Source organism: Sinocyclocheilus rhinocerous, unplaced genomic scaffold, assembly GCF_001515625.1.
Source record: "Sinocyclocheilus rhinocerous isolate Xijiao unplaced genomic scaffold, SAMN03320098_v1.1 scaffold83, whole genome shotgun sequence".
Lineage (NCBI taxonomy): Eukaryota > Metazoa > Chordata > Actinopteri > Cypriniformes > Cyprinidae > Sinocyclocheilus > Sinocyclocheilus rhinocerous.
In genome coordinates this window covers 261,965-281,089 of record NW_015644623.1, presented here as the reverse complement: position 1 = coordinate 281,089, position 19,125 = coordinate 261,965, and the positions used below count along the sequence as shown (strand labels likewise).

Below are 19,125 nucleotides of genomic sequence, written 5' to 3'. Positions count from 1 at the left end.
GTATGTAATTTGATGATAAAAAAAAATAAAAATTCTCTGGTAGACTTGAACGTAACACCACGTTTCTGTGAAGCTGTTCACGTGAGATACATGATGTAGCCTACTACCCCAGGCCCGGTGTGCATCCATATGCACCACTTCCATGTTATTCTAAGGGAAAAGTCTTTAGGAATAGTTTTGAAAACGTTAAAAACGTTATAAAATATTTTTTAAAGATTAGAATTATTCTAAAGGTGTAACACAAGCACGTGCTATTCCTAATGTAAAAAGTAAACGTAAAGAAAAGGTTGTCTTATTGAAGCCATGCTTAACATAACAATACAGTTGCAAGCTTGTTCGTACAGTGCTGATGGTGACATTCAGAGGAGGGTCATTTTCTCTTGTGTATGTAATTGGGCATATGTTTATGCACTGCCCCACGCGACATGATGACAATCCAGACCACAACATACTGCCAGTAAGGATGCGATCTCTCGTCCTTTGCATCTCGTTTGCACTCCAGTGCTTCGTTCTCCAAAGCGCATCCGAGTATTCTTCGAAATCCGAGCTGGAATACGAATTCGGTGACTACCGTGGCAAATTCTGTATGGACGACCAAGGTTTTGTTTATAGCATCGGAGAGGTTTATTATCCGACCTCCACAGCGTGTCCCTGCACCTGCACAGAGGATGGACCCGTGTGTGTCAGACCCAAGTGCCCGCGTATACACCCGAGATGCACTCGCATCACATACAAGTCCTGCTGCCCCGTGTGTGAAGCTGTCAGTAAAGTTTGTGTGTACGAGGGCAAAACTTACAGAATGCTGGAGGAATTTAGGGTGAGTCAATACATTTATAAAATACATTGCACTATATTGCTCTGCATGGACATTCTAATGATGATTATAATATTTCGTTTTGATTCGTTTTTTTACTAACGTTCTTAGGTTTATTACAACAATGCAGAAATTGCAATATGTAACGATGACCTTTTGCATTGTTTGGTTTGTTTTATCACAACACTGCTCACTTTTTAGGAAATGAAAAGATTCGAATTGGGACATCATACAAATTACATGATAATTATCTAATATCTGTGTTTTGTTTAAGTCTAGTCAAAGAACTAATGTTTGGTTGGATAAAAACTTACATTTGTCAGACACTTTTACTTAAAATTCTAGAGTATGGAACAAAACAGGCTACACTCTCCGAAAAAAAAAGGCTACAAAGCAGTCACTGGTGCAATATCTTCTTTACCCCTATAATTGTATATGTTAGTACTTATACATTAAAATACCCAGTAAACGTTTTGTATCTAGTAAAAAAATATATATATTTTTCTGAGTACACAACTGAAAAAAAAAAATTTAAGTATAAAGAAATTATTTTAGATTAATCCATTCATAGCCGTTGATCTAAGATTGGTTGCAATCACCTGTCTCTGACAATTTGACAATATATGGGATTTCCCTGGCCTATCAATCAATATGTCCTCAGTGAATTTAGATAGTATAATCCTGAGTGAATCTTTGTTCCTGTTTTAAACAGTTGTCACCCTGTGAGCGCTGCCGGTGTGAAGTCAACAGAGAAGTTTACTGCACCATATCCGGCTGCCCTGCCTTACATTGTGTGAATCCTGTATACGAACCCAACCATTGCTGTCCTGTGTGCAAAAATGGTGAGAGTTTTTCCACATGCAATACCTCATGTGCATTCCTTTTTTCACGTGCATTTGGTTGTGTTCCGTCCAACGTCATTGACACTATAACGTAAAGTTTTAACAAACACCTACATCTGCATCACATGCATCTGTCAAGACCTGTTTGTGTTCTGTTTTGAGGATCAATAATGAAGTTTCATTGATGATGTGTGGAGCCCTCACCTCTTGGTTTTGATTGATTTCTTCTTGATTACTGCATAGTTCATGGTGATGTCATGGAAAAATGATGCAATGGAATTGTTCGATGGATTGCTTACTACCATGCCGTCTATAAATAACTAGTCCACGGCATGCTGGGATGGTGCAGGCACTATGGGGCATTGGGCCATCCCTGACAACAGAAGGCATGAGGTGGACAGATTGTGTGTGATAGTTTGTGTATGTAATGTTCATATAGAATCTGGCAAGTAATATATACAGATTTCAAAACAAAAGATGCTGTATATACGAAATAAGTAATGCATTTGTGTGTGTGTATACCTGGCAGTTTCGATTTGAGATCAATCATTCAATAGACAATAGTGGTTAAAGGGATTGTTCACCCAAAAATGTTGTCATAATTTAGTCACCCTCATGTTGTTCCAAACCTGCATGACTTTATTTATTCTGGAGAACACAAAAGAAGATATTTGTTTTGGACTCCATGACTTGTCTTATTTTGGGTTCCACTGAACATATAAAAGTCATACAGGTTTGGGATGACCTTAGGGTGAGTAAATGATGACAGAATTTTCATTTTTGGGTGAACTATTCCTATAAGAGAAGCTCTAATTCTAACCAAATGCTCTTCATGTCTCTTTTTCATAGGGCCAAACTGCTTTGCTGGAAATCGCGTGATCTCGGCAGGAGAACGTGTTGAGATTGATGAGCGGACCGTGTGTTTCTGCACTTACCGGGACGGAACGTGGCAGATGCACCCTCACGCTACCTGTGAGGAGCGCCAACGAGCAGACAATGAAGCCACTGACTCCGACAACACATCCAAACAGATGGAGGATCAGGAGATGGAGAAAGAGAAAGAGAAAGAGAGAGTGTTCTCGCCCAGGTTGGATGCCATCCCGTGAAGTGAAGTGTGCCTGGCACCAGCTCTCCTGACAGGCAGGAGGGGATGCAGAGCATCATGCAGGTGTCTATGCCCAGGGTAAACACAACCTGCGCTGGGATAACTGCCAATGCTGACCTCTGACCAATGCCAACCTGACCAATGCCAACCTCACCACCCCCTCCCATCCTGACCCAGATCGGCAACCCACTGACAAGCAACATGCACTAATAAAATGTTCCATTATTATACATGGCACACTTGTTGTTCAGAAATTAGGGGTCAGTAAGTTTTAAAATAAATACGTTTATGCAGCAAGGTCACATTAAATACATTGACAATGTTACAACAAAAAATTCCATTTCAAATAAATACTGTCCTTTTGAACTTTTTATTCATCTAGGAATCCTGAAAATGTATCACGGTTTCTTGAGCACCAAATCAGCACATTAGAATGATTTCTGAAGTCACACTGAAGACTGGAGTAATGATGCTGAAAATTCAGCTTGGCCATTACAGGAATAAATTACATTTTAAAATATGTTCAAATAGAAAGCAGTTATTTTAAATTGCAATAATATTTCACAATATCACTGTATTTGTGATCAAATAAATGCAGCCTTGGTGAGACGTACTTAAAACATTTTCAAAATCTTACCGACTCCAAACTTTTGAATGGTATGTGTATGTGTAAATATGTTACTGTATATTACTGTATATCATGTTGTCTACTTCTTAATAAGAAGCAGTTATGCAGCGTTATATTTAAATATGGAGCATTGTATTTAAAAAAAAAACGATTTCCCATTTTTCCATCTCATTTTTGTAGCATGTTGTGTTAATGGGCACATTACACACTTTTGAAGTCTTGAATATTGTTTAATGTTTAAATTATTTATTCCATGTCCAATATGACACGTTAATTAACTTCAATGTTCATTCCAACAGATACATTTACAAAATATCATAATGTATTAGATATAACCAGTAAAATGATGTTCTCCATAAAGACGATTAACATTCTTGTTTAGATAGGAAGTGGAGCATGCAATAAGAAACATATTTTCAAAGGGCTGGTCAAATGGAAACATATAATTTCAGTATTAAAATCATCTCAGGTTTGAGTATTTTCTCCTTGTCTCGTTATTTAAAAATCTGAATCATTGCATATTTTATGTTTTGCTGATTTTAACAATTTCAGTGAACACTTCAACACAGCTGATTTACAAAATGCATGTAAATATAATGGCAACACTGTCTTTATGAATTACAAACATGGAAAATTTTATTTAAAAATTGAAAATAAATTTTTTATTTTTATTTTATTTAAATTGTGACAATGTAATGTCATCTGTAACTGTGAGTCAAGATTCTAAATCATTCATTTCAATCAAAAATATTTAATGTATAGTTAAAATATAGTGGGGGTTGAATATAATTTTTTTTTTTTTTTTCTAATTTAATAAACTTTTTATTCACCGATTATATTATTCACGTATGTCTTTTAGTATTTGGTCTGTCCCTCTGATGGGAGCCTCATGAACTCCACAAGTTTCAAAACCTGATGATCATTGTCAGTGTGTCAGACGTACACGTCACTGTATATCTGCAATGTATTTGCTTTATTTGGATCATACGTCTGGAACTATAATTCTATTATTAGTGGCTAAAAGTCAGAACGAAAATGCATTAGCAAAGCATACATACGGCTCACTAGGTGGCGATGTAGGGATGTTGGCTTTGAAGTGCGCACCGGATGCTGTGAGAGCGGTGGCACGCGCACGATTATATCCCAGCATTCCTTTCTCTCTCTTCCTCTTTCCCTTTCGGCGACAATGTCTAAGAGAGGTAAGAAATGCATATGAAAATCCACAATCATCCTTAAAATGAGACACACTGAAGCCCCATAAAGGAATAAACGGGTTTAATTGATCATAGAGAACTAATATTTTCGATATATTGACGCTGGTTGTCAAGTACATCTTCGATAGAAACTACTTTATAGAGCATTTGGCGCTAGCGAGAGCAGCCATGTTTGCTAAGCGCGCAAACTCAAGTCTCGTGGCGCCAGTAGTATGATGTTTAAACACTTCAGACAAACTTTGCTGTGCTGAAGCAATTTTTGAAACACGGTTTCACGTTAACTGGTGTAAAATAAGCAATGTGACTTTTAAAAGAACTAGACGCGTGAGCAGTGGACTGACGACAACACGCATCGGAGCAGGTAACGTTACACACCCGGCTGTTGAGGCGATAGCATAATGCACATATTTGAGATTTTCAGCGATTATAGACCGGGCAAACAGACTGTTGGGTTAATAGATTCTGTAGTATTATTGTCCTAATAAATAATGCAATAACTGTTTCGAGATAGCAAATGTCAGTTCACTACTGTAACTCACAACCGTATCGATAGCAGTTAACGTTAGACATTTGCAGACCTAAAGGAACGGTTCGCCCATAAACATTAAACACTATTTTTTTAAATGGAAAACGCTGGCTTTTAAGCGCAATGGCAACCTTAGCCACCGTTCACTTTCGTTGGGTCTTTTTGATGGCAGTGAATAGTGACTGATGCTTCGAACACGGTAAAGAATATTGCACCAAATCTTTACTTCATGATGAGATTAAAATAGTTTTAAAGTAACTGACTTGAAGTTTTGCAGTGTTACTGGCAAAACGGTTGTTTGCTTGAGTATGTAGACAACTGTCTGTGTGATTTGTTTTTGTAGTTGGTTTTTAAAGTCACTACTAAAAGTTGGCAATCGATTATAAATGAATGAAGTCACTTCCTGGCTAGCTAAGCAAAAAGCAAATGTGACTGGCATCTTTTGGTTGTTTTTATCCTACTGTTGTAAACTCCTAATGCGTTCATCCTCTTGTTCAGGACGTGGTGGGTCATCGGGAGCCAAGTTCCGTATTTCACTGGGTCTCCCAGTGGGAGCGGTCATCAACTGCGCTGACAACACAGGTATGAGATCTGCCAGTATTTGTGCTTGTTATCCTTCTTAAAGCACTTGCTTTGTCTGCTCTGTGGCTGGGTGAGTCGTCAGTGAAGGAATAGTAAATCCCATTGCTGTTGGGTGAGATGGCAGTCGCCTTGTGCTGTTAAATCTCAATCCGTGATGGAACAAATGTTAGCTTGTTTGTAATGGCCACACTGAGGGTTAGCAGACCTGTAAAAAAATATTATAGAATATACTAACGAGTTGGTGTTTGCTCAGTTATTGACCTCCGCTGATCTGTGGCTTTTCTCTCGCTTAGGTGCCAAGAACCTGTACATCATATCCGTCAAAGGCATCAAGGGTCGTCTCAACAGGCTCCCCGCCGCTGGTGTGGGCGACATGGTCATGGCCACAGTGAAGAAAGGCAAGCCAGAGCTCAGGAAAAAGGGTGAGTGTTTGCTGCTGAACCTGAATTATCAGATTTCTGGAGCCTAAGCTTTTTTCTTGGTTTTGAATGCAAAAAACAGGCTTTGGCATAGAGATGTTTGAGTGTTGCTGATCTGAATTAAAAGTCAAGTATGTATGCTTATACAACTTTGCCCTTTTAATCTAGTGCATCCTGCGGTGGTGATACGACAGCGGAAGTCGTATCGGCGAAAAGATGGCGTGTTTCTATACTTCGAAGACAATGCAGGGGTCATAGTGAATAACAAAGGAGAAATGAAAGGTGAGTTATGAATATAAGATCTTGTTTTGTACCCTTCTTAAAGCACTTGCTTTGTCTGCTCTGTGGCTGGGTGAGTCGTCAGTGAAGGAATAGTAATCCCTTTGCTGTTGGGTGAGATGGCAGTCGCCATGTGCTGTTAAATCTCAATCCGTGATGGAACATTTTCTACTTGAGACCGGTCATTTTAACTTGATGTTCTGGATTTTGATCCGGTGCAGTGCTAAATTGTTTTTGTCTTGTAGGCTCAGCTATCACAGGACCCGTAGCCAAGGAATGCGCAGACCTGTGGCCCAGGATTGCTTCCAATGCTGGTAGCATCGCCTGAGCGCAAATGTGGCTTGTCGTTTTCAATAAAATCCTCAAAGTTTACATGTGTCACTGTCTGTTGATTCTAGGGAATTTGGTCTTGACACTGTAAAGTTAAAACGGCAATATTTTGAATTTGTTAATATTTTATAATATTGATTATAGATATTTAATGCAAAGTTTAATGCTTACAGAGCATGTTTTTTTTTTTTTTTACTTCAGTACTTACTGAATTACTTTTGCGTGATAAATATTGTGTCTTGAGTATTGACATTTGACCAATGAGTATGTGAAAACTAAATTTATTCAGTAATGCATTAACTTAAAGAACACAAATGAAATGTTAGTCTTTAACAACAACAAAAAAAGTTAGTTCTTAACAGATAATTAATGAAATTAATATTTTCTTAAATAGTTGCCATGAAATTAATATTTCATTTTAATAGACTCCCTGGTTTGTTTAAAACCTTGTGCGTACATTTAAGAAATTGAAAGGTAAAAAATTAATAAATTTTTAAACCTCATACACTAGATGATTATGCACAAATAAATCCAGAAAATACAAAATGCATTGTTCAATTGTTTGAGATGTTACTAAATACAATCCGAGCTGCACGTCTAGATGAGAATTCAGTCTTTTTAAAGTAGGTAAATTATACTTGTACTTTTTTGTGTGTGTTTTGGTAATGTTATACAGTGTATCCTGCAAAATATACCGCTCAAAAGTTTGAGATCAGTCAGACTTCTAATGTGTTTTAAAGAAGTCTCTTATGCTCCTCAAGGCTGCATTTATTTGTTCAAAAATACAGAAAAAAAACGGTGATCTTGCAAAATGTTATTACAATATAAAATAATGGTTTCTATTTTAATATACTTTAAAATATAATTTATTTCTGTGATGCAAAGCTGAATTTTCATCAGCCATTACTCCAGTATAAAGTGCCACATGATCCTTCAGAAATCATTCCAATATGCTGATTTATTATCAGTGCTGGAAACTTGTGCTGCTTAATATGTTTTTGGAACCTGTGATACTTTTTTCAGGATTCTTTGATGAATAAAAAGTTAAAAAGAAGAGCATTTATTTAAATTAGAAATATTTTCTAACAATGTACACTACCGTTCAAAAGTTTGGGGTCAGTACATTTTTATTCTTTCTTTTTTTTTAAAGAAATTAAAACTTTTATTCAGCAAGGATGTGTTAAATTGACAGTAAGTGATAGCAAAGATTTATATTTTGAATAAATGCTCTTCTTTTTTAACTTTTTATTCATCAAAGAATCCTGAAAAAATATTGCAGTTTACAAAAAAATATATTTGGCAGCACAACTGTTGGCAACATTGATCATTCTAATAATAAATCAGCATATTAGAATGATTTCTGAAGGATCATGTGACACTTTATACTGGAGTAATGGCTGATGAAAATTCAGCTTTGCATCACAGAAATAAATTATATTTTAAAGTATATTAAAATAGAAACTATTATTTTATATTGTAATAACATTTTGCAAGATTACTGTTTTTATTCTGTATTTTTGAACAAATAAATGCAGCCTTGAGTCTTACTGATCCCAAACTTTTGAGCGGTAGTGTATATACATATGTTTTAATAAGCTTCGCTGATCTTAAAATCAAACTTTCCTGCTTGCTCCAAAGCGTGAATACGATGCGTGGTTGTTATGGAGACCAGTTTGTTATGGAGGCTTGAGCTAGCAAGTTAACCTTAGCTGTACTCGTATTCAGCTGCTGAATTTCTGTCTTTTGAGGTAAATAACATTATCAGTTCTCAGTAACAGTACACGTAACAGTAAGAGCAGGTATGGAGAAATCTGATATGATCAATTTCAGTTCTCTTGAAAAAGAGCTACAAGCGGCGCTGGAAGCGGACAGGAAATATCAGAGGGAAAATAATGCCAAATTTCGTGCTTTAAACCAAAATGTCGCCAGCTATGAAGAATTCAGGTACGTTTTTGATTTATTGTACTGTATAATTTATATTTAATAGCTGTAAAACCTAGCTCTCCTGCCCAAGGGTGTAACTTTGTTTTGAGAAGTGGGGTTATTCGTTAAAGTCATTTGTTCATTCAGTAACGAAGCAAGTTGGCTGTATTTATGAATGAATCATTGAATCAATGACTTTCACGAACGATTCGTTCACGTAACACCGCAAACGCAGCATTTTGTTCGCGTACCCCCTCTGTCGCCTCACGTACCCCAGTTTGGGAACCACTGTTCTACATTAAATATTTAGCTAACAACAGTCTGAAGTTACCTAGCAACAGTGTATGTTAACGTTAACGTTAGCGCATAACCTGTATTTAATTATATGTAAGTGTGAACTCGTGAAATAAAATGATAATGAAAACAAAATATAAACATTCAAAATATTAATAAAAACGATTTTTGTATCTCAGTGATACTAAAATAACACCGGCGTCTCCATTTTATATGTTATGATTTCAGGGACATAGTACTTGCATCTCACTTAAAGCCCCTTGACAGAAAGGACATCTCTGGTGCACCTCGAAAGCAGCCATGGAATCCCATTGCTTTTGGCACAAAGCATGAAAGTGCTTTATCTGAGGAGGTCCAGGTGAGACATTTTATGATACAAATCACCTAGATGTTGTCCCAGTGCTAGGTCTCACAATACATCATCTCACCTGAGAATGAAGTGTATAACTAACTAAATTCTGAATTTACTTTCAGCCAAAGTTATCTGAGAACCAGCCAAGAAGTGCATCAGAATTCATCCGTGACTGGCGCAGGTTTGCAGGAAGCTCATTGGAAAAGTACAGTCTCCTCGTGAGTCTGGGAGGCCAGGCTCTGCAGGAAATCTTCAGAACTGAGGTTGGCCTTGGTCTTCTCGGCGAGTTCCTTCTGATTCTGTCACAGTGTCTTAAGTCAGGGGATGAGGAAATAGTGATCGGAGTGCTAGACGGCCTTTCCAGAACTGGCCGTTTTGGCCTTAACCTGTCTCTTCTTAATCAGGCAGAACAAAAAGCCTGTGAGGAGCTTTTCCACAAGCTACAAATTGCAGCAAGTGATTCTTCTGACACTTCAGTGGCTTGTGAGGCCAGTCTTACAGCAAAACTGAAAGCATTAATGGGAAAATATGGCATCCAGAAATAGGTTGTATTGAAATTCCTTTTTTTTTTCATTGCACCTTAAATAGTGTTTATTGTATATATATATTTTTTTATTTTTTTTTGTGCTGGCAGAAATATGCTAAGAGAAGTGCTGGCCATTTGTTTTTGGGCCATTTGCCCATTGTTACTTTCAGCCTATGAGGCTCCCGAAGATAAGGAGGACATCTTTGCCAGCAGGGCCTGTCCTGCATTTCTTGTCTTTGACTCTGCTGCCTTCCTAGCTGATATGACCATTGAACTTCCTTGTCACTGTAAACCAGAGGAGACTCATTCAGTGGTATGGTACTATCAAAAACAAGTTGGCTCCATGAACACCAAAGTCCTCACAGACTTTGAGGGCACTACGGTGGTGGAATCATCCAAAGTTGGCAGAGGGTCCGATCTGCGTAGTCGCTTTTCCATCCGTTTGTTTAGTCTTCTCATCTTCAGGGTGCAGAAAGCTGACTCGGGGCACTATATCTGTGGCACGGCCTCTGGTGAATTCTTCTACGGCTACGATGTTGATGTCCAGGAGGTCCGTCAAGTTTTATTTCCCTGGAACGTCAAACAGAGGACTCAAGTACAAGAAGCAGAGCCCATCAGCATAAAAACGGAAAAGTTTCAGGTGTTCACCAGGTACGGGCCGTGGTCTAAATGTGACCGCTGTGACATCCGTGGGGAGCAGATGCGTGGAGGACTTTGTTACATCAAAAGCATTTACCTCCATGTACGTTATCAGCGTGAATCGGACACAGAGGCTCCCTGTGGTTCCTCAGCCGTTCCACAACAGTTTGGCCTTTCTGGTAGTAGCTACGGAGCCAAGCTTGAGGTGAGGAACTGTCACACCCCCTGTCCTCCAAAACCTACGACATCTCCAGAGAGACAAGCTCTGCTGCAGTTCCTTGAGTTTGACGATCGATCTTCTTCAGGTGTCACCATCCACTTTCACAACCACCCCACAGACTCTGATCTGGTCTTGACCTGTCCTGGTACCAAACCGCAGTACGCTGTGGCCTGGGATAAAGGTTCAGCACCGCTTTACCGTTCTCAGTATATGGAGGGACTGAATAAGACATCACGTGTCTTCATTGACACCGGTCACCACCTACACTTCAGACCCGTGCGGCTGGAAGACAAAGGCTCCTATTTCTGCTGGCTCCAAGGAGAGCTGGCTGCAGAGATCAGATTGGGGGTGTATCTGCACTTGGGACGTTTGCGTCAAATCTCGGACCCAGAGTCTGTCTATGCGCTACAAGTTATACTTGCTTGCTACGCTGGCATTTCTTCTCTGTTTCTCCTCACTGTTATAGTCAGATTTATTTGGCAGATAAGCAAGGAAGAAACATCTGCAGATATTAACTTGAATTTGCTGTAGTTACACTGATGCACATTTAATGTGAAGTGCAAGGTGAAATTGAATAAATATGCTGCTTAATGAATTTTCTGAATTGGAATGTTTTTGTTTTTTAACAAAATGAGAGTGACAATGGTAATAAATTGCTATGTATTTTTCTTTTATTGCGAAAACATTTAAATAATCATCATTAAATACAGAATTGTAGAAAAAAAGAGAGAAACATTACATATTGTTCAGGGAGGGTTCAAAAGTGATTTTACGTTCTATTTAGTTTTTTGTTTTCTAATTGATTATGTTTTTTAATTTAATATATATATGAATAGTTTCCACAATAATGCTCTCTTAATTTTTATCTGTGAACACTCATCACTCATAGTTTCTGTAAAATTATGTATAATCGATTATTTTAGAATTCAAGAAGACATAAAAGCTGATTGTTATCTTTTTAACCAATGAATTTATGAGTTTTCCAGTCGTTTGCGATTGATTTAAATATTTTTATATAAAAAATAAAATAGTTTTGAATATTTTAAAATATTTTATAGAGCTTGGCATAAGACTTTTTAAAGTTTAAAAGTTTTTTCTTCTTCTTTATTAGTTGATATTACAAGTTTTCCAAATCTATAAATCACACTTTTAAAATCTCATTTATTCAAAGAAGAAAAGTATTTGTAATTAAAATAATAAACATGTTGATATTTAGTTCATTTTATTGCGAGCTTCTTTTTACTTTCTGCTGCCTTTAAATAAAAAGTCCTAGATTTTCCATCTCTGTTCAAATATTTCACATTTATTGGCCACAATCGATACAATCGCTAGAGGGCGTGATTTCACCGCTGATGGGAACCACGTGTTTTTGAAACAGCTCAGTACTATTAATATGTGTAGAATTATTTTATGTTTCTAGAACTAGTCACTCTGGCTGCTAATTTATTGCAGGTTTAAATGTAAATGGCAGGACGTTCTCGTTTCCGCATGCTCGCAGAGGCCTTGAGCAGATATGTGGTTGCAGCATCAAAGCAGAACTTGTGTGTGCTGACAGAGGAAGGCAGTGGCGGATGGGGTCTGAGTCTGACTGACACATATCAGTAGGCTGCTGTCGCACGGAGGTTTCCGGAGTTGTTCCTGAACGGTGTGTCATTCCGTCGCGCAATGAAGGATCAAAACTACTCCGAAGAAGTTACAAAAATACTGGAGGAGGCCCCCTCCGCTCGCAAAGCACTTTTAGACAACTACAACAATTTATACAAAGTAGCGGAGTACTGCGAGAGCAACTACCCGCAGGTAAGTCACTCACACGCACGCTCGAGCAGCTTCACATCCCACACACAGATTTAATCTGACACCGGTAGAGAAATAATGAGACGTGTCATTTACAAAGCAACACTTTAATTATTTAACAGCATACTTGAGTGATATTGGCCACAGATTGCATTTTTGCATTTCTACTGTGCTGGTTTTCTATTATTTTTTTTTTATGTAAACGCGTTAGATGTATTGGACCGTTGCGCTCGCGTTTATCGCAGCGTCTCTCGCAAGACATTGCGTCCTAAAAACGTGGCACTCAAGATCAAATCAGTTAAACAGACCTAGAACCTTGCGTTTTACCCCATTCCTCTGCCCTGCGTCCCAAAACGCGTTGTGTGTGAAAGGCACGTCTGTGCAGAAATCAGTTTTTACAGTCAGTCTGTAAACAGTAGCCTACTCAAATGTGTTATTGAAGGTAAATGCTACACAGGTTGGTGTATTTATTTTCCTCAGGAGTGTTTGGAGTCTCTCAGTACACTCTTATTGACTTCACCACTTTGTAAAGCCACAGTTTAAAACTTTTACAGTTTGATCTCACCCGCTCACACTCATGTTGCTATTTATGAGACTGGTGTTCATTATAAATGTGCTGTTGTACAGCATTCAGGAAGAAAGACATACAAGTGAGAAGATGAAGCAAGACTGTCTTCCTTACAGTAGAGACGGCATCTGACTCGAACCTTGTGTGAGGTCAAGGTTTTTTCACATTACATTTGCTCCCCACAAAGACAGCAAAACAACAGAAAATGCTTAGTGAATATTTTAAAAACAATGAGAATGTAACAATGCTAAAAGTTTCGCGTTGAGAAGTAGGCATAAGCCAGTTAATACCATTGGCACAGTATAAAAACAATAGAAGTAAATGGAAAGAAGAACAACAACTGAAAATGACTCTACTTGTGTACACAAAAAAGTTTGTTCCCTTTTCTTTAATTGCTGCAAGATGTTAAGGTCATGTATTACATGCAACACCATGACAGCTAGTATTATTAATGTACATTAAGATGAAGTTGGTTGAAACATGATTTCATATGTCATCTGTGCTTAACGATTTAATTAAAGGATGTTTCTAATTCAGCAGTCTGGAAATGACACCACCAAAGCCCTGGAGGAGACCAAGGCCTTCACTGCTCAGTCCTTGGCTAGTGTAGCCTATCAGATCAGCTCTATGGCCACCAATGTGCTCAAGCTTCTGGATGCACAGACCCTGCAGCTTCGCAAGATAGAGTCCTCCATCAACCAGATCGGACAGGTACCAACCCCATTTTGAGATCATTTGGAACTTTTTTTTTTTTTTTTTTTGATCATATTATCACAATACAGTCATTTGAATCAGTGTAAAGTAGTTCAGTCCTATTATGCTGACTCTGAAACTTTGCCGGCTCCACAGTGTCGTCTTTCATTTAATGAAAAATGGAAGTTGTCCTTCAGATACACTGAATTTAGCTGTTTTTTCATGTGCTGGTTCCTTATTTCCCTTAGTAATTGAATTCTGGTACAATTAATTTTAATTTTGCCATACGTCACCACCAAATGTTTACCACATTGACAGCTGGCTTTATAAAAATAAAAATTGACATGAACATTTTATTTTATTCCACTATAGCCCATAAAGCAAAGAATAAATTATTAAATATAATAATATATATATATATATAAAATAAAAATACAAATGCTTTTTTTTTGTGTGCAAATATTTGGTTTCTGCAAATTAAAAGAAACCTGTGTTGTAAGTATGATAACACTTAAAAACTATAATTGCAGCATTTATATGAATTTCTTTACATTTTTTCATTTTAATTCTATTTTTTAATTTTAGTTTCAAAGTACAATTCTGCATCCTACGTATATAAGATGACTATGTTTTCATTTAGAAGATGATAAGACTTCTAAATGATTAAGATTATGACCTTCAGTTTTGTGATACATTTTAAGTGAGCAAGAATCTGTGAAGGGTTTCAAAAAAAGACAAATTTTTTTCCCGCTTGCTAAAAACTTGTAAGAACGTTGAAGTAAAAAAATAGATTGACTGCAAAATTACTCCGGGTCTCTTGGTAAAAGCTTTCCTACTGTCAAGTGATTAAGGACAGAGTACTGTTGTAGAAATGTCCCAAAGCTCAGTGTAGGTAGTCACTGTTTGGGGCCCCTGTCACCCGGGTGATAATACTTCTTGCCACCACGGCCCCCTCCTTCCCCCTCGATTCCCTTGGCTCCTCTCACTGCGGCTGGGGCTCCAGCACAGCATTCCAGCGCGCTCCGTGCCCAGCCTGCCTAACCAGGTCACCTGAGGCAGGGCTAAAGCGGGGGTAAGCCAGATCCCAGACTTGGAATGAAAGGGCCACTGTTCTCTCGCTCAGAAACAAAGTTTGAACCCTGATTGATGTTCTCCATTGTCTGCCCTGTGCCCAGGAAGAGCTGTAACAAGCAGGCCTGGAATAATGGTGGTCCTTCTCGCCCTATTTGAGGGCTCACAGAGGAACGCCAGATTGGCGTTTCAGGAAGTATCTAATGTCTTACAAGGCCGAACCACATCAGTTCCTCCTACATGACAAACTAAACTTTTACAGAGGGAGTTGAGTAGACTGGAACAGTCTAATATTTCTATTTTATTTTTAGTTAAGCTTTATTTCAATTAACAAAAATATTTCTAATGATTTTTATTTTTAGTTAACAGCAGGTGTACCATTGTTGAATTGTGAACTAATACATGGTTAGTAAAATAAATGTAAAAATATCAAATTTAATATTAGTTAATTAATTAATAAAGATGAATGTGAATACATAGCATTTTAAACACTTGTATGTGTTATCAGCAACAATAATTTATCAGTCATTATTAATAAATATGCCTGACAAATAATTGTACACCTTTCCTCAACAGATCCATAGTATAATAAAACTATTTTACTGCAGAATGCTACAAAGACCAGAATCAGGTTTTCCAGAGAACCACTTAATGAGTGATGACAGTGTGGCATGTAGATTGGGAATGTTTATTCATTTAAAAAAAAAAAAATTGTTTTAGAGATTTCTAGGAGTAATTTTCCCCCAATATCTGTACTTGTATATAGACAGTGGACATGCACAGGGAGAAGGTGGCCCGCAGAGAGATCGGTGCTTTCACAGTTGCCAAGAGGGTTCCACGCAGTCATAAGGTTGTCCCCCCAGCAAAAAATAAAGAAGCCAAGATCAAGTACTCCCGCACACCCATCTCTTTCTCTAGCCTGGACTCAGTCGGCCATGGCGTGAAGGTGAGCACACATATTATTTCATAAAGTGGGTACAGAGCATAGTTTGCCCTTCAAATTGTGCTGCCAAAGGTATGCACTGGGGTGCTAGAATGCTACACTGAGTTATTTATCAACAGTGCTTTCCCCATTAAATATATACATGATGTTTTCTATAGATATACTTTACTTACTGTTACTTTTAGTCATTTAGCAGACGCTTTTATCACATGCTAAAATAACAACAACTTACTGACACATAGTAAGAAATGGTTATAAAAAAACAGTGGCGGCTGGTCGGGGGAGGCAGGGGAGATCAATTAGTGTGCCTCCTCTATTTTAAAACCCAAGAGCCGCCACTGATAAAAAAAAACTGGAACAGAAGTGAAACAAGTAGTAGGAAAGAGGAGAAATAAAAAGCGATACTCGATTTAGTGTCTGAGGGGGAAAAACATTCAAATGCAATGCAAAAACATTACTTGGAATGAAGAAGAGACAGTGTTTTTGTATTATCCAAACATTCAATACAACTATATCAGATTTATTTGCACTAATTTCCACAGAAATTTCATGCTTGTTGCTTGCTGTACTGATTTTATCCTCATAAATATGCAAATAAGAATGTTGTTAACCCGGGGTTTACAGTTGTACAGTGTGAAATCTCAAAACCTGACTACCCAGGATTATTTAGTAGCTTAGGGTAAAGTACAAACAAAACGCAGGGCTTAAAGTTCTCCGGCACCGTGCCAGTGTTCTGACGATTTGTGCTACCCAGTCAGATTGTGCTACCAGCATCTTATTCATGTGGTTTGAGGCTTTTTTAATGTCCATACCTACCCCTACCCTAAACCTACCTGTCCATACCTACCCTAAACTTACCCTTAAAACAATGCAAATATATTTTTGGTAGCACAATCTGAGAGGTAGCATGTTTCGTCGGTACTGATCTCCGGCGTGTGGCGTTTGGCTGCAGGGAAAAAAAAGATAGTCGTCCTACATTTAAAAACACTTGTTGATATCACGTTCGACCAATGTATGAGAGGAACACAGCTTTCACTCTCAACCAAACTAACATTACTAGTCAATCAGAAGTTTTTGCTTTTATAAACACGAGATGTGCATTAGTATCCAATTGCAGAGTCGCAGTTGATGAATAGAAAAGAAGCCTGGGTCTCGAGCGCGACACATTGAAAAAGCTGCGAGGCGCAATGATCAAAGATTTCCATCTAGCGTAATCTATATTTACATAGAAGAACATTTTATTTAAAAAAGCAGCGGAGCTTTGTAAACAGCTCAGCGGTAATCACGTCATCTCCATAAGAACGATATGATTGCCAGAACAAATGTACCTGTATTTTTGAAAAGGTCCTGTTCACGCATGATCTCTTAATGGTAAATTACCAGTAAAGACTGTGTGTGTGTGTGTGTGTGAAAGGGGCTAAACTCTTCCTCTGCATATGCGGTGAGTTTGGGTTGCTTAACCCTAACTCTAACTTTAGCTTGTATTGGTCTATAACAAGCTAAACGTCTTCTTAGGATTTTAATTAAAAATGTTTTGCCCACTTTTTTTGATTGTACAGTAAAGATAGACACCAGAGTGGACCCTTCAGCATTAGTATAATAAAGGAAGGCAGGTTTATTTTAAATGTCATCAGCTCTCTTCACAGTGCAGTTTAAAGGGTCATGAAACCCCTGTTTCAGCACTGGTTAGTTCTCACCACAGTTTTAAAAAACGCTAAAAAAGTGGGCGTGGTGCGCTGAGGAGCGGAGGGGGAAGAGAGGAGACAGACAGCACAGACAGCTTCGGTTTCAGACAGTTTCATTTCGCTCCCATCGAGTTAAAAACACAAATAAATGCACAGCCATTTGCACTCTGCATCGAAAACATATATATGAACGTGCTGTTGCACCTCTGATAACTTTAGGCTTATTCTGTGGCGTTTATATAAGCCTTTTGACAGCTTGAGTCACGGAGCTGTAAAAACGGTTACACTCACTTAAAGGTGGTGTAAGCGATTTTTCAAAAACGCTTTAGAAAACTGATTCGGGCCGAGTAGCAAAACAAACTTGTAGCCAATCAGCAGTAAGAGGCGTGTCTACTCATGATGTGGAGGAGAGAGCGTTCAGTGCACAGGACGGACATTAGCCGAGCCGAGCGACAGAAAGATGAGAGATGGCGGATAAAAAACAAAAGCAAAAAATGTCTGCGGAACAAAAGAAGGCTTGAGGCAATAAGGCAAGAAGTAGGACCCGTGTAAATATCGAATCAGCTTTCCAGCGCTGGAGAGAACTCAAGGAGCGGAAGGCCTGCGATCGGACGCCGAGGTTGCTTTGTTTCTTCTCGATAGGTAAGTAACACAGTGTCTGCGCCGCAACCGCTAAAGTCTGTCTAGTACACTGGAAGCGACAAAGCAACCATTGAAAATCATTTGAAATTTTTGTCAATACGTCATAAATAGAACGCAGCAGCAGTTTTCTGTCGGGGATTTGTCGTGTCGCTCCGCGCCACATCCAGTGTAGACGGCATCATTGATTATAATGACTTCTATAGTATTTTGTCTACACCGTGCCACTCGTGTTTGGGGAAGTCGTGGCCTAATGGTTAGAGAGTCAGATTCGTAACCCAAAGGTTGCGGGTCTCGTACCGGCAGGGATTGTAGGTGGAGGGAGTGAATGTACAGCGCTCTCTTCCACCTTCAATGCCACGACTGAGGTGCCCTTGAGCAAGGCACCGAACCCCCAACTGCTCCCCGGGCGCCGCAGCATAAATGGCTGCCCACTGCTCCGGGTGTGTGTTCACGGTGTGTGTGTTCACTGCTGTGTGTGTGCACTTTAAATGCAGAGCACTAATTCCGAGTATGGGTAACCATACTTGGCCTCACGTCACTTTTTCACTTTATAAACGTTGAATCACATGAAACATCACCAGGCCGTTGGCGCCCTCTGCAGGTATTTGTTATAATATAGGCATATTACATTATGTATTCAACAATGTTGTTCAATAAAACCATGTACTTGGTTTTGATACTTTATTTGAGGCCAATTATTATTGCCTCATCATATTAAAGCCTGTTTTTCACTTAGTTATATTTGTATTACTAAAAAACATCAGATTACTCACTTGTCAAAATAATCAGTAGATTACTTGATTAGCAAAATAATCATTAGTTAAGCACTAGATAAGTTAAAACATTTCAAAATACAACTGCATTGGTTTACTATTTGTGATTAAAAGACAAATATTTTGTAATTTGAAAATTTCTTAAAGTATTAAAACATTGTCTCGTTCTAGTGAACCAAGTATCTGCATTTTGTCTCACCTTGTGAGCTAAGTGTATTGTCACACCCCTAGTGTCTATGAGCATGATAAAGCTCATAATTTTC

The 19,125-nt window shown here is 38.4% G+C and overlaps 5 protein-coding genes across 9 annotated transcripts in view; all 5 read left to right on the top strand.

Annotated features, from left to right (window-relative positions):
- Positions 1–463: 463 nt before the first annotated feature.
- On the top strand, positions 464–2,824 carry LOC107758487 (brorin-like). Its single transcript, XM_016576220.1, has 3 exons — positions 464–817; positions 1,527–1,656; positions 2,506–2,824. The coding sequence occupies exons 1-3, from the start codon at positions 464–466 to the stop codon at positions 2,760–2,762; spliced, it is 741 nt and encodes a 246-aa protein (XP_016431706.1). The 3' UTR covers positions 2,763–2,824.
- A 1,669-nt stretch (positions 2,825–4,493) lies between these two features.
- rpl23 (ribosomal protein L23) lies at positions 4,494–6,781 on the top strand. The gene is made up of 5 exons (XM_016576227.1): positions 4,494–4,588; positions 5,628–5,711; positions 6,005–6,133; positions 6,299–6,412; positions 6,655–6,781. Exons 1-5 carry the CDS (start codon positions 4,576–4,578, stop codon positions 6,735–6,737), a joined length of 423 nt encoding a protein of 140 aa, XP_016431713.1. The 5' UTR covers positions 4,494–4,575; the 3' UTR covers positions 6,738–6,781.
- A 525-nt stretch (positions 6,782–7,306) lies between these two features.
- On the top strand, positions 7,307–9,881 carry dnaaf19 (dynein axonemal assembly factor 19). Its single transcript, XM_016576214.1, has 4 exons — positions 7,307–7,362; positions 8,570–8,683; positions 9,185–9,314; positions 9,431–9,881. The coding sequence occupies exons 1-4, from the start codon at positions 7,307–7,309 to the stop codon at positions 9,851–9,853; spliced, it is 723 nt and encodes a 240-aa protein (XP_016431700.1). The 3' UTR covers positions 9,854–9,881.
- A 65-nt stretch (positions 9,882–9,946) lies between these two features.
- On the top strand, positions 9,947–11,224 carry LOC107758481 (Ig-like V-type domain-containing protein FAM187A). Its single transcript, XM_016576213.1, has one exon. The coding sequence runs from the start codon at positions 9,947–9,949 to the stop codon at positions 11,222–11,224; it is 1,278 nt and encodes a 425-aa protein (XP_016431699.1).
- An 830-nt stretch (positions 11,225–12,054) lies between these two features.
- Positions 12,055–19,125, top strand: part of LOC107758490 (ABI gene family member 3-like) — a 17,756-nt gene continuing 10,685 nt past the window's right edge. Inside the window, exons 1-3 of one of the 5 annotated variants that reach the window (XM_016576226.1) lie at positions 12,055–12,490; positions 13,593–13,766; positions 15,586–15,765. In XM_016576226.1, coding sequence (XP_016431712.1) covers positions 12,359–12,490; positions 13,593–13,766; positions 15,586–15,765 — 486 coding nt within the window. In that variant the 5' untranslated portion in view covers positions 12,055–12,358. The remainder of the gene's footprint in view (positions 12,491–13,592; positions 13,767–15,585; positions 15,766–19,125) is intronic. The other 4 variants (XM_016576225.1, XM_016576222.1, XM_016576223.1 and 1 more) reach the window with 4 other exon arrangements.